Source organism: Triticum dicoccoides, chromosome 7A, assembly GCF_002162155.2.
Source record: "Triticum dicoccoides isolate Atlit2015 ecotype Zavitan chromosome 7A, WEW_v2.0, whole genome shotgun sequence".
NCBI lineage: Eukaryota > Viridiplantae > Streptophyta > Magnoliopsida > Poales > Poaceae > Triticum > Triticum dicoccoides.
This window is the reverse complement of record NC_041392.1, coordinates 588940585-588952944: the sequence shown is the minus strand read 5'-3', so window position 1 is coordinate 588952944 and position 12360 is coordinate 588940585. Positions and strand designations below refer to the sequence as shown.

Genomic DNA, 12360 nt, shown 5'->3' with positions numbered 1-12360 from the left:
ACTTTTACAGGGTGCGCCATTAGTAGTTTAAACTAGTAATGGCGCACTGTGAGGCGGTGCGCCATTAGTAGTTTTGCAAAAAAAAAGAATAAAAAAAATCAGTACTGGCGCACTCCATGTCTGGTGCGCCATTAGTATGTATGTAAAAATGAAAAAAAAAATTATCACTAGTGGCGCACCAGTTCTATCGTGCGCCATTAGTGTCTTCCACACTAATGGCGCATCACCAACTGGTGCGCCATTAGTATATAGTAGTGGCGCACTACTTCCCTGGTGCGTCATCAGTGTCAATCCTATCTATAGTCCTTTTCCTAGTAGTGCCCCTTGTCCTCTGCTCGCTAATGCAATGTGTACGTGACCATGATGCCACCCTGTACTTTCTTCCTTTCTATCAATGAAAAGGTACATTCTCAAACGTATCCGTGAAAAACTAAAGATTGTCCATCCTAACAATTTTAGTCGGGTACACGATCGTGCCCCCATCCTACACGCCCCTTCCCCGTGCCGATGTCCCCTCCCTCGTCCTACATGCCCCTTCCCCGTCCCCTCCCCCGTGCGGCGGCGCCGCCCCGCACCGGGGAGCCCCCGCCCTCCTCCTACAGCCTCGCCCACCTCCGCTCCTCTCCGCCACCGTCGCTCGGGGCGTCACAGGGCAAAGCCCTTGTGGCGTGGCGCCGGCGGCGGTTTTCTCCTCGGATCGTGATCTGGTTGGGAGGCGGCGCTCCTTTCCGGCGAGATCGGCGGCGGTGGCGTAGATCAGTGGCGACATGGAAGTGGTGCGGCGGCGGCGGGGGAGGACAGCACCAACAACGGCGGATCTTGCCTTGACTCAGTCGGGCTAATTCGTTGTACTACCAATCTCAATCGCCATCAGCGGTGCACTGCTCTTGGACCTGATCCGCATCATGAGGATGTCTGGGGCGCCAGCCCTAGGCTTGTCGGTGGTGGCCTTCTTCTTCGTCGGAGTTGGTCGGCCGGCTGGCTATGCTCGCATGGTCATCATGGCGGCGGTGGTCGCAGTGTCCGGCGGCTTGGCCGGTGGGCGGCGGCGGAACTTGGCCGGTGGCAGCGGCAATGTTCTGTCTGGATCCCGGGGTGGCGGCCCTGGAGGGTGGTGGCCGGTGAAGCTAGGGCTTCCCGCGGTGGCATGGCGTGGTTCAATCCCTGTCCAAGGCGGATCTGTGACGGCGATCTGCTATGGATTGGTTCGGATCAGAGACAGTGACGAGCGCGCGGGATCCTTCTCGTCGGCTCTCGCGGTTTGGCGAGATGGGGTGGGAGCCCTCTTCCTAGGCTCCAATGGTGGCACACTCAGGCAGCAGTGGCCGGTGCGCCAGGGAACCCACGGTGGCACTGTTGCTGCGGTTGGTCGCCGGATCTAGGCGGCTGGATCTAGGGCTTTGAAGGCGGTCGAGACGGTGCACAGGTTGTTGGGTGGATTTCTTGAAACGGATCCAGGTGAAAACCTAGTCTTCGGTCAATGGCCGGGGCCAGTGATGACGATGCCCTTATCATCATTTCCTTCATGAAGACATCATCAAGGTGAAGCTCCCAACTCCACTCAATACCTCCGGGGGAAACCCTAGATCAGCTAATCGGATGTTGGCGCCAATCATGTGTCGTAACCCCCTTGGGGGTGGCATTCTTGGAGGTGCACTCAGCTTCGCGGGACCAGCGGACGGCTTCTTTGGTGGAGCGGTGCTTCATCCATACATTGATTGCGACGGATCTTGACGGCGTGGCGCAGTGCAGATTCGGAGTTCGATGTGGGAGGATGGACTCGCGCAGGAGGACGACGTTGTCTGGCGTCGTGGTGGCGTCGATGGCAGAGAGACCTGGCACGGTAGATGCAACAATACAGCTCTGAAGATGGACTCGTGGCAGGTGGTTGCGGCTGCCTCATGCCCGGTAGGCGTCCTCGTCGAGGAGTGCACCGGACAGGTAGGTGACCCATACCGGGCAGGCGTCCTGGCTGGGACCTCAGGTCTTAGATGTTTAGGTTTGGCCGCGATGTCTGTTCGGTATTAGGCCCGGGCTATCAGCGCCCCTTCATCAATTGGATAGGTGTAGCGACAGTTGTTGCTTAAACGGTGACTTTAATCTTACTGCTGTATGACTTTGTAGAGTCTTGTGAGAATAATTAATAAAGTGACCGCATGCATCGCCCAGATGCAGAGCCAAGGGTCATTCTTCTTTTCTAAAAAAACAATTTCAGTCTAGGAAAAAAAATCAAGTACCAACCTATGGTTTGTTCAAAACAAATTTTAAATAGCAGATTGCCCCACACAACCTGCCCCAAACCGCCAACCATAGCCGGACAAAATTACTGTTCTGACCCTTAAGGCAAACTAAATCCCGATTTGACCTCGTTCCAAAAAAAATTTCGTTTCTGACCTTTTTCGGTGACGCCAAGGTCCCTGGCGTCTGGGTTACGAAGCAGACGCCATGGTCCCTGGCGTCTGGCCCCTGGCCCGCACTGCCCGTTGACCTGCTGACGTGGCAAAGGGGCCAGACGCCAGGGTCCCTGGCGTCTGGCCCCGGTAAGTGGATAACCCCACCGGGAGAGTGTGTGGGTCCCACCCCACACACTTTCCCCAATCCAGCCCGAGCTTGAAGAAGAGCTGCTGCCTCCCCACTCTCTCTCACCCCTCAAGCTCCCCCTCAAATCCTCTCCAAAAGGTACATCCCTTAGGTGGATCTTTCCATCACTTTGTTGCTCTTGTTAATCTCTCCCAAATCATCCAATTATTTTTTGTTAGGTCTTGTCCTTTTGGTCGCATTTTATACATGTTGGTGGAACCCTAGTTCATGTTTTCTCCCCCTTATGTTAGTGTGAATGGCTTGGTTAACTTTGATAATATAGTGCTATGCATGGTGTGTAGTAGGAATATATGTTTGTTGAGTAGAAAGATTGGGGGTTAGGGTTAGTTAGTGATTAGGGTTAACTTTGCTTAGTGTGTTAATTAGTGATTAGTGATACTTTTGTGGTCATCACCAATAATTTAGTGTTGATATGATTTGGATATAATAAGATGTATTTGGATAAACACCAATTCTCATTGAGGTCTTAAATGCATTCATGTAATTTTTAGATGGAGAGACTTGTTAATGTTCATTACATTGACAAGGAGGCATTCTTGAGTAACAATGCCGACACGGGTGAGGAACCATTGGTTTTTGATAGAAGCCCTAGCTATGAGGATGTTGTTGCAAAAGTGAGACAAGTCTTGAAGTGGATGGACACCAATGTTGATGTTAAGTTAATAGGAAGGTATGATGTTGGAGTTGGAGCCAAATCTCGCTTGAAAAGTATGCCTATCACCTCGGATTTGCATTGGGATGTATACAAGGAAAAAGTATCCCAATCGGAAGACAAGTCACTTGAATTGTTTGCCACCACTGAATCTCCTCGGTTTACCTTTGATTTGAACCGGCATGTCTCTTCCCCAATGGATGACATGAGCTAGAGGACAATGGTGCCACTTGTTGAGCATAGGGTTGTGGTTGATGCCCCCAATGTTTATCCCCCACCATGTCCCCGTGTACCAACTATCAAAGCAAATGAGGTTGAGTTGTATGCCCCCAATGCTTCTAGCCAACCACCAACTAGCCAAGCAAATGAGGTTGAGTTGTATGCCCCAATGCTTCTAGCCAACCACCAACTAGCCAAGCAAATGAAGTTGAGGTGATTGCTAGTGACGGAGTAATTCAAGAGGATGAAGATGCTTATGATGACGACGAAGAGCAAGAGGAAGGGTTTCATGGCAATGATGTTGGTGACTTGGATGTGTACATAGCACAAAAGGACATGGATCGTGACTTGCCTTTTAGGCATCAATATGCGTATGACTCGGATGACGAGGGTCCAGTTGAACAGTTGGACGAGGATGGATTCACAAAGGAGGAGAACCAAATCCACTTTGAGCTGACGGGCTTACAAAAAAGAACTCACTTATTTAAAGATCTCGGCCTTGCCCATAAAGCTGTTGTTGACGGTGGAATGAGAATGACGGCGATTGAGCCAACACCATGCCCGGATCCAGGAGAACCAAGGGTGGAGAATGAGGACGAGAATGCTTATTTGAAGAAAGGATTGAAGTTTCTGAGCTTGCCTATGCTGAAGTTTTGGTTGGCTGACTATGCCATTCGAAACCATAGGCCAATTTATGTTGAGCACTCCGACATGAAATTGCGTTACACCGTGGTGTGTGAGCAAAAGGAATGCACATGGAAGGTTCGTGCAAGAAAGCTTAAAGAAACCGAAGAATGGGTGTTAACAAGTTGTGATACCACTCATAGATGCAAACCGCCATCGAAACGACTTAGAAAGACACACCGTCAACTCACATCTGAGTATCATGGATACAAATGGATGAAAGACATAGCCTTTGATCCCACTGTGAAAGTGAGGTTTCTCATGCGGACGGTGAAAAAACAATTTGGTTATGAAGTCAAGTATGGGAAGGCATGGAAGGCAAAGGCAAATGCTATTAGGATGTTGTACGGTGGTTATGAAGAAGCATACAACCAGCTCCCAAGGTTGTTGGCCGCCATTGCACATAGGAACCCGGGCATGTTTCATGTGGTCGAGGATCACGAGGGAGTGTTCCACCGTGCCTTCTGGAGTTATGGACAATGTGTGGAGGCGTTTCAGCATTGTCGTCCGGTCTTGTCTATAGATGGCACGTTCTTGACCGGTAGATATAAGGGCACACTAATGGTAGCAATGGCGCACTCATCAAACGACAAAGTGTTGCCATGTGCATTTGCTTTGGTGCCTTCCGAGCACCAAGACAACTGGGAGTGGTTCATGGGTCATGTTAGGCACAACGTGATTGGGGCTAGGGAGGTATGCATCATATCGGACCGACATCATGGCATACGCAAGGCAATGGACATTGTTATTCCAGGATTTCCAAAGCTTCACCACAGATGGTGCATGAGGCATTTCGTGGCCAACTTTTATCGGGCATGTAAGAGCAAGGAGCTCAGCAAAGACCTTACCCATGTATGTGTGGCCTTCACCACCCAAGGTTTCGATGCTCGGTACAACAAACTCTTTGCAGCGATGAACGAAGGGGGAAAAGACTTCTTAACTAGGAATTTAAGTGAGAAGCACAAGTGGGCACGCGCTCATGACGATGGTGGTTGGCGATATGGCGACATGACGAGCAATCTCGTAGAATGTTTCAACAATGTGTTGAAGGGTGCTCGTGCTTTGCCGGTGACTGCAATAGTGGAGTACACCTTCTTCAAGCTTAATGAGTACTTTCAGAGGCATTCTGAAGAGACTGCAAAATGGATAGGTGAAAAAAAGGATTATCCGGAAAAGGTTGATGAATGGTTGCAGTTACAAGCAAGCAAGTCTTCATGACAACAAGTTATCGTATTCGATAGACTTGAAATGATCTATCAAATTGATGAGCCAGGTGGCACAACACGAGATGGTAGACAATATGGTGGTGCTGCATTTGAGGTGAAACTGAAGACTCGGTGGTGCCAGTGCGAGAGGCCTAGTAAGTATCATTGGCCATGCTCGCATTTGATAACGGCGGCGAAGGCGAGAAACATACATGTTAATGATGAAAAACCGTGAGGATGCAAGAGTTCCATGTGGAAGCTACTAGGTTGACATGGGCGCCAAGATTTCACCCTTTCTTGGACCAATCACAGTGGCCTGAGTACCATGGCCCTCATATTAGGCCAGACCCTCTTCTGAAGGTGGAGACGAAGGGTAGAAGGAGAACTAAGATGTTCAGGGGTGATATGGATGACCTGGCTGGATACACTGGCATGAAACAATTTGGTAGCGGTCATTTCATGGAGGCTCCTGACATTATCAACTGTGGGGTGTGCGGTGAAGGGGGACACAATGAGCGGACATGCAAAAAAAAGAAAACCAAAAAAAGAAAAACAAGTCGTGGAGGCGGCACCGATGGTGAAAGAGGTGGAAGAGGTGACGGTGGTGGTGGTCGAGGAAGAACGAGTGTCAGAGGTGGTAGTGGTGGTCGTAGAGGGAGCACAAGTGCTAGAGGTGCTAGTGTTCGTAGAGGGAGCACAAGTGCTAGAGGTGGTGGTCGAGCTAGCACAAGTGCTAGAGGTGGTGGTCGAGCAGGCACAAGTGCTAGAGGTGGTCGTGGTCGAAGAGGAAGCACAAGTGCTAGAGGTGGTCGTAGAGGAATGGTTGATAATGGATCGGCCTTCGGTTATTTGTTTAATCCAGATGGTTGATCTAATAATAATGGTATATTATTTGTTCATACAATTCCTAGCATTTATGCATTTGCTCTCTTAATGTCTTGTGCTAACAATTGTTCTTTTTGTAGGCATGGCTTCATCCGGTTCCAGGACGAGGCCACCGTGCGCGGACCAAGAGGACATGCCGAAGACGTGGTTGGAGGCCAGTTTGGACAAGAAGAAGGAGAAGGATGTGCCCACACCACCATGTTGGTGTGGTGATGTTTGCAAGCTGAAGGTGTCCACTGACCGCAACAAGTCATGGACAGAAGGTAGAAGGTTTTTCGTGTGTCCCAACTGTGCACATGATCGTCGAAGGCCAACTAACGCATATGACATACCACCGGTATGTTAGGTGTACATATAAAAAACATCAACAAGTTGTCACTCATATGTCTAACAAAATCATGGTTTATATGTAGTCCCCTCCTCCACTTTGCAAGTACTTCACTTGGATAGATCACGAGGTACCAAAAGATATCCAAGAGGACCAACGTGCAGATTGGTTACGGAGGCAGCGCCTATTCGAGGAGTCCTATGCACGGGGATTGGAGCGGGAGCGTCGTGAGAAGGAGGCTCGTGAGCGCAAGAAGCGTGAGCAAGAGAGGGCACGCAAAGAGAAGGCGGCTCGTCAAGAAGAGAGGGCAAGCAAACTTGCAAGGGCTCGCGATGCACGAGAGGAGGACGAGGCACGTGACAAGAAGGGAAAGTGGCCCCGGACTACTCAGTAGACAAATGGAAAGGCACCGGCGTCGATGATGAACTGTCGAGACTTTGTTTAATGTATGAACTTATTATTCGAGACCTTGTGTGGTCATGAACTATTTCTGTCATTCGAGACTATTTGAGATTATGTGCAAACTATGTTCGTCATTCGAGACTAGTTGATATGCTTTGTTCATATTTTTGGTTGAGAGTAGCATGCTTTCTTCATATTTAACAGTGTTTGCTAGTTGTTGCTAAGCAAAAACTTTAACAAGCTGTGTGCAAAAACACCAGGCCCACACCCAGACGCCAGGGTGCATGGCGTCTGCCTCCCAGATCCAGACGCCAGGGTCCCTGGCGTCTGGCTTGCTTTGCTCACGCAGGTGACCAGACAGGCCGTCTGGTGTGTCTGATGGACACCCAGATGCCAAGGTCCCTGGCGTCTGCCTCCCAGATCCAGACGCCAGGGTCCCTGGCGTCTGGCTTGCTTTGCTCGCGCAGGTGACCAGACAGGCCGTCTGGTGTGTCTGATGGACACCCAGACGCCAAGGTCACTGGCGTCTGCCTCCCACACCCAGACGCCAGGGTCCCTGGCGTCTGGCTTGCTTTGCTCACGCAGGTGACCAGACAGGCCGTCTGGTGTGTCTGATGGACACCCAGACGCCAAGGTCCCTGGCGTCTGCCTCCCAGATCCAGACGCCAGGGTCCCTGGCGTCTGGCTTGCTTTGCTCACGCAGGTGACCAGACAGGCCGTCTGGTGTGTCTGATGGACACCCAGACGCCAAGGTCCCTGGCGTTTGGTGTCCAGAAAGCATTCTTGTCTAATGGATAAGATTCGAGTGGATAAGATTTTGGGCCCACCTCTACCCCTCTCATCCATTCATCTCCACCTCTACCCCTCTCATTTCACTCATATCCACCCACTCACACCTCTAGCCCTGCCAACGTCACTCCCTCGTCCAGCACCCTAACCCCCCCCCCTCAGATCTCTCACAAATCGGTCCGGTTTCACCGTTGGATCTTCAGGATTTCGAGACTAGAAGGTAAATCAACTCCACCCCCATTTTTTGGTTGGTTTAATTTATCATACTTTTGTGAAAACCCTAGTTTTTTTCCTCGTGGTTTAATGTATCATAGGTTAGCTACTAAGAGATTTGTGTGCTGTAGATGGCTAACGAAACTCAGTGGGTGCTTAGCCCTGTTGTTCATATGCATGGCTTGTCTCCATGTATTGTGCAAGTTAGTCAAATGGACCTCACTTTCGATTGGTTGAAGACTAAATTCATGTTGAAGCAAGGGTTGAAGGAAGAGGATTTTGTGTACTACGTCAGCAGGAGGAAGTCAGATGGCCCCGGGGAAAGAAAATTGGTTGACATAACTGACGATGACAAGATTCAAGAAATGCTGGAAGAATGGAAATGGAAAAGGGTTGTTGACTTGCATTGCTACAGGAAACCGAGTTATATGTGATGTTCATGTCGTTTCAACCATCATGGTCATGAACTACTTATGTCATTCGAGACTATTTGTGTAATTTGAACTATGTTTGTAATTTGCATTGTATCGTAGACCATCGTGGTCATGAACTAAGTTTGTAATTTGAACTATGTTTGTCATTTGTCAACTATAGTGTTATGAAAAGACTATGCAATGCTTATGTATGTATGTTATTCGAAACTACAAGTGAAAAGACAAAACTACAAGTGAAAAAGCAAGTATTGTCTGCACCAGGACCAGACGCCAAGGACCCTGGCGTCTGGCTCCCCTGCTTTACCCTGTTTCTGGTGTCAGTAGACTGCCAGACGCCAAGGACCCTGGCGTTTGGTCCCCTAACATACATCCAGACGCCAAGGACCCTGGCGTCTGGTCCCCTGACATACAGCCAGACGCCAAGGATCCTGGCGTCTGGCTCCCTGTGCATATAAATGACTAAATACAGATTTCATCATTCATGTCAAACATTCATATAAACATTCATTTAAATGACTAAATCACAGGAAACAACAATTACCATAAATCACATCATTCATTCATGTCAAACATTCATAGCAACTTCACGAATCCGGTACAACTTAATTCGAACGGCAACAAGTTCATGGAAAGAAACGACAAGAAGTTCATGGAAAGAGACTACACCAGGTTCGTCGAAACAAACTAGAACAAGCTCATTGAAACAAACTACAACAAGCTCACTTCTTCCTTCCTCTCTTCACGATATCTGCAAGTGTATGCTCCTCCTCTTCGCTAGCCTCATGCTCCTCCTCTTCGCTAGCCTCCTCCGCCTCTGCATCAATGTTGGACTTATATCTTTGCATTCCCGCAGGCATAAATTGATGAGGATACTCCAGACTATGGAATTGAGTGTTCCATATCTTCTTTCTACCTTTCTGGCCCGGTGTCTTAGCTATTGCTTTGCCTTTTTTAGAGCGGGCATTGCCTTGTGTCGGTTGTGTAACCTGTGATGGTTGTGGAGCATCAACATCATACTCATGATCCTCTTGATGTGTTGCATCATACTCATGCTCATCATGATGTGTTGGCTCCTCTTGATGTGCTGGCTCCTCTTCATTGACCTCCTCCTCTATGTCCTCTTCGTTCTGGACATAACGCCGTTTATTAGCTATGGTGGCGCGGCTACCTGGTGCATACACGTCACTGGACTGAGCACCATGGCAAGAAAGCATAGCTGCCATCTTATGGAACCGCTTCTTGAACTTCTGCGACAACACAAAAGATGCTATGATATGAGATCCAAATAACTAATCCGTGAAAAAAACTTTTATAATATATTGCGACTAACCTCCATCGTGCTCCTAAGAGTCCTCTCAGATAATGCACCACCAGGTGGATGACTCAGTGCAACATTGGCATCGTTGACGCACAGAAGCAACTCTCTGCCCTGCAATTCATGAACACACCAAACTTATGTATTTGAAAGAAGACAACATGATGCAAGTATGTTAGAATAGGTCAAATAGACTACCATTTCGTCATGCATCGGTGCGTAGTCAACATGAGCCCCTCTGGTGTCTCTCACAGCCGTGTTGAAGGTATGATAACCTTCTGCAGTCTCCGGGTCTTCAGACACCAACTCCGACCACTCCTCGTGAGTCCAACCTGGCTTCAGCTTTAACCGGTAACAATCCGCATACCACACTTGATACTTCTGATATGCTGACTGATTGTGAGGTCTATTCTCTGATTGCACTAACGTGTCTCTTTGATTCCAAATTACTATCCACGCACGGTGTTTGTTTGCCCAATCCGATATATCCTGATTGTTCCTTCGATCGAACCTACAAATGATGCACGGGACAAAGCATTAGCAAACACTGACTTATTCAATGCTCTACTACATACTCAAGGCATGCTTGCTTACCGATGCAGAGATAGCATTTCCTCCTTGCTCTCCTCAATTGGAATACCTTGTCTTTTTCCAAATTGTCTTGCCACACGGTCTACAAAGTGCCACTCGACTGCGAAGAAGCATATCATTGGGCACCTCGCCCGCCAAAGATGGCTATCACGCGTGCACATCTCATTAAGATCAAAGTCACGATCTTCCACATAAGGCAACCAATGTACCTGCAAAACAAAGAGATACATTGTTAGCTACATACATAAGTTTCATTCTTGACTAAATTTTATCTCATCGAACTTCTCATAACCTGCTTAGCAGTCAAGGTGTCCAGCTCGTTCATATAGCACTTGTATCGCACATGCGAGCTTCCTGTGTACACTGTCACTTGTTCCCAATAGTAAGCAAGCGTAGGGCGCCGATATGGATCATCATCATGCAACCCGTCATGATTACCCCGTGGGTTTGCCATGAGGGGGTTCTTCAAATCGGGCCGTCCAACCGGGATCCGCTCCCACATCCACACGGATAGGCTCCAAACAAACCCAGACAATGAGGATGTACCTCCCTTCCTCCGACACGCCAAGTCAAGCTGCAATCAAACAAACATGTTAGATATGGAGGCGCATGACAAATGCAAAATAATTGGTTGCAAATATCTCTTACCTGACGATACAAGTATGCTAGTGCGGCCGAACCCCAGCTATACTGGGTATCCCAGTTATTAAGTGGCTCCAAGAACATCCAGAGGGCTGAGTTCCCGGTTGCATCTGAGAAGACTACCTTGGTTAGTACATACCAAAGATAGGCCCGCGCGTACTGCTGCACAACCACGTCATTGGCATCCTGAGGGCACGGGTTGGTGTTTCCTCTGACCAGTTTTAGCCAAGAATGCCTCACTTTCGCTGTATCGGCCTTGCCTTCCTGAGGGCCCTCGGGCTGAACGCCAATTAAATCGGCAGTCCGTTCTCGCCAATTACCCACGCTGACACGACCGGTAACAGCTTGTCCATTGATAGGAAGGCCGCTTATCATAGCCATGTCCTATAGGGTCATCGTCATCTCCCCACATGGAAGGTGGAAGGAGTGAGTCTCCGGCCTCCAACGATCCACAAGTGCGGTCAGCGCCGCGTGGTTCACCGGCGGAGCGCGTCGCTTAAACTGCAACACGAATGGGAGAAGACCCAATCTCCGAATGTAAGGCTCATACCGCGGGTCGTAATCAAAGTCATCAGCGGAATGACCCCTCATGCGCATAGCAACTACAACCTGCAAATAAAGTGATGTTTTAATAATCAATACAAGAACACAAATGAGAAACAACGAAAATTGACCCAGTCTTGCTTCTTACCTGTCCATTTTCAATGGCACGAGCACGATGCTCCTTATCCCACTCATCGATTAATCCGTCATACCAAGGTCCATCACCATCCGCCATCCTACAAAAAAATTTCACAAACATATATGAATACATGAACAATATCAAACAATTTCCTTCTCCAAGTTTATTCCATATGAAAACACCATTCTTCTCAAACATAACCACATCATTTCTTTCTTCTACATATGCACACATATCATCTAGAGTACCAAATTTCACCATCAAATATATTTCATTATCATCATCCGCCATTCTATTGAACAAATCATGTCACACACAATAAGAAAATTTCATCATCTCTTTTGCATAAATTTTTTTGCCAACAATAGGATTATCTACACATACACACATCATCTATCAAACCAAATATAGTATGCCAAAGTCTATTTTACATACACAAATCATATATTCATCACCCCTCTTAATTCAAAAAAAAAATCCTATGGACAACATATACACAAAACCGAATTGATTTTACCTACATGTTCAACTACACATCATCTACTGCATACGTAATCATCTATCAACTACACAAAATTTTCTAAAAATAAGAAACCATCTACTCATCTAACATCACCTAGTGTTGAATAATGCATCCAACCAAAGAGGGGAAAACAAAAAAAAATTGGAGGGAATGGGGGAGAATACCTCAAAGAAGCTTGGGGGGGTCCGATCTGTG

The 12360-nt window shown here is 48.0% G+C and overlaps 1 protein-coding gene and 2 long non-coding RNA genes across 4 annotated transcripts in view; 1 reads left to right on the top strand and 2 right to left on the bottom strand.

The window, feature by feature from the left end:
* The first annotated feature begins 2521 nt into the window (after nucleotides 1-2521).
* On the top strand, nucleotides 2522-7110 carry LOC119332766 (U1 small nuclear ribonucleoprotein 70 kDa-like). 2 transcript variants are annotated; one of them, XM_037605916.1, is made up of 3 exons: nucleotides 2522-2679; nucleotides 6327-6583; nucleotides 6660-7110. In XM_037605916.1, the coding sequence occupies exons 2-3, from the start codon at nucleotides 6329-6331 to the stop codon at nucleotides 6966-6968; spliced, it is 564 nt and encodes a 187-aa protein (XP_037461813.1). In that variant the 5' UTR covers nucleotides 2522-2679; nucleotides 6327-6328; the 3' UTR covers nucleotides 6969-7110. The 2 variants fall into 2 exon arrangements, with proteins under 2 accessions (XP_037461813.1, XP_037461814.1); XM_037605917.1 differs by lacking the exon at nucleotides 2522-2679 and having other exon boundaries at nucleotides 6158-6583.
* A 2459-nt stretch (nucleotides 7111-9569) lies between these two features.
* Nucleotides 9570-10075, bottom strand: LOC119334255. Its single transcript, XR_005161256.1, has 3 exons — nucleotides 9926-10075; nucleotides 9743-9841; nucleotides 9570-9659 (listed from the first exon to the last, which is right to left on the bottom strand). It is a non-coding gene; the product is annotated as an uncharacterized LOC119334255 (long non-coding RNA).
* A 1257-nt stretch (nucleotides 10076-11332) lies between these two features.
* Nucleotides 11333-12360, bottom strand: part of LOC119334237 — a 1538-nt gene continuing 510 nt past the window's right edge. The window contains exons 2-3 of the long non-coding RNA XR_005161254.1: nucleotides 11652-11739; nucleotides 11333-11569 (exon numbers count right to left, since the gene is read on the bottom strand). This is a non-coding gene — a long non-coding RNA (uncharacterized LOC119334237). The remainder of the gene's footprint in view (nucleotides 11570-11651; nucleotides 11740-12360) is intronic.

What these genes read in the sequence shown, in the direction of transcription:
- LOC119332766 (XM_037605916.1), top strand. Translation starts at nt 6,329, where the DNA reads ATGGCTTCATCCGGTTCCAGGACGAGGCCACCGTGCGCGGACCAAGAG. An exon ending in ACGCATATGACATACCACCG is followed by an intron (nt 6,584 to 6,659) that starts GTATGTTAGGTG and finishes GTTTATATGTAG; the next exon opens with TCCCCTCCTCCACTTTGCAA.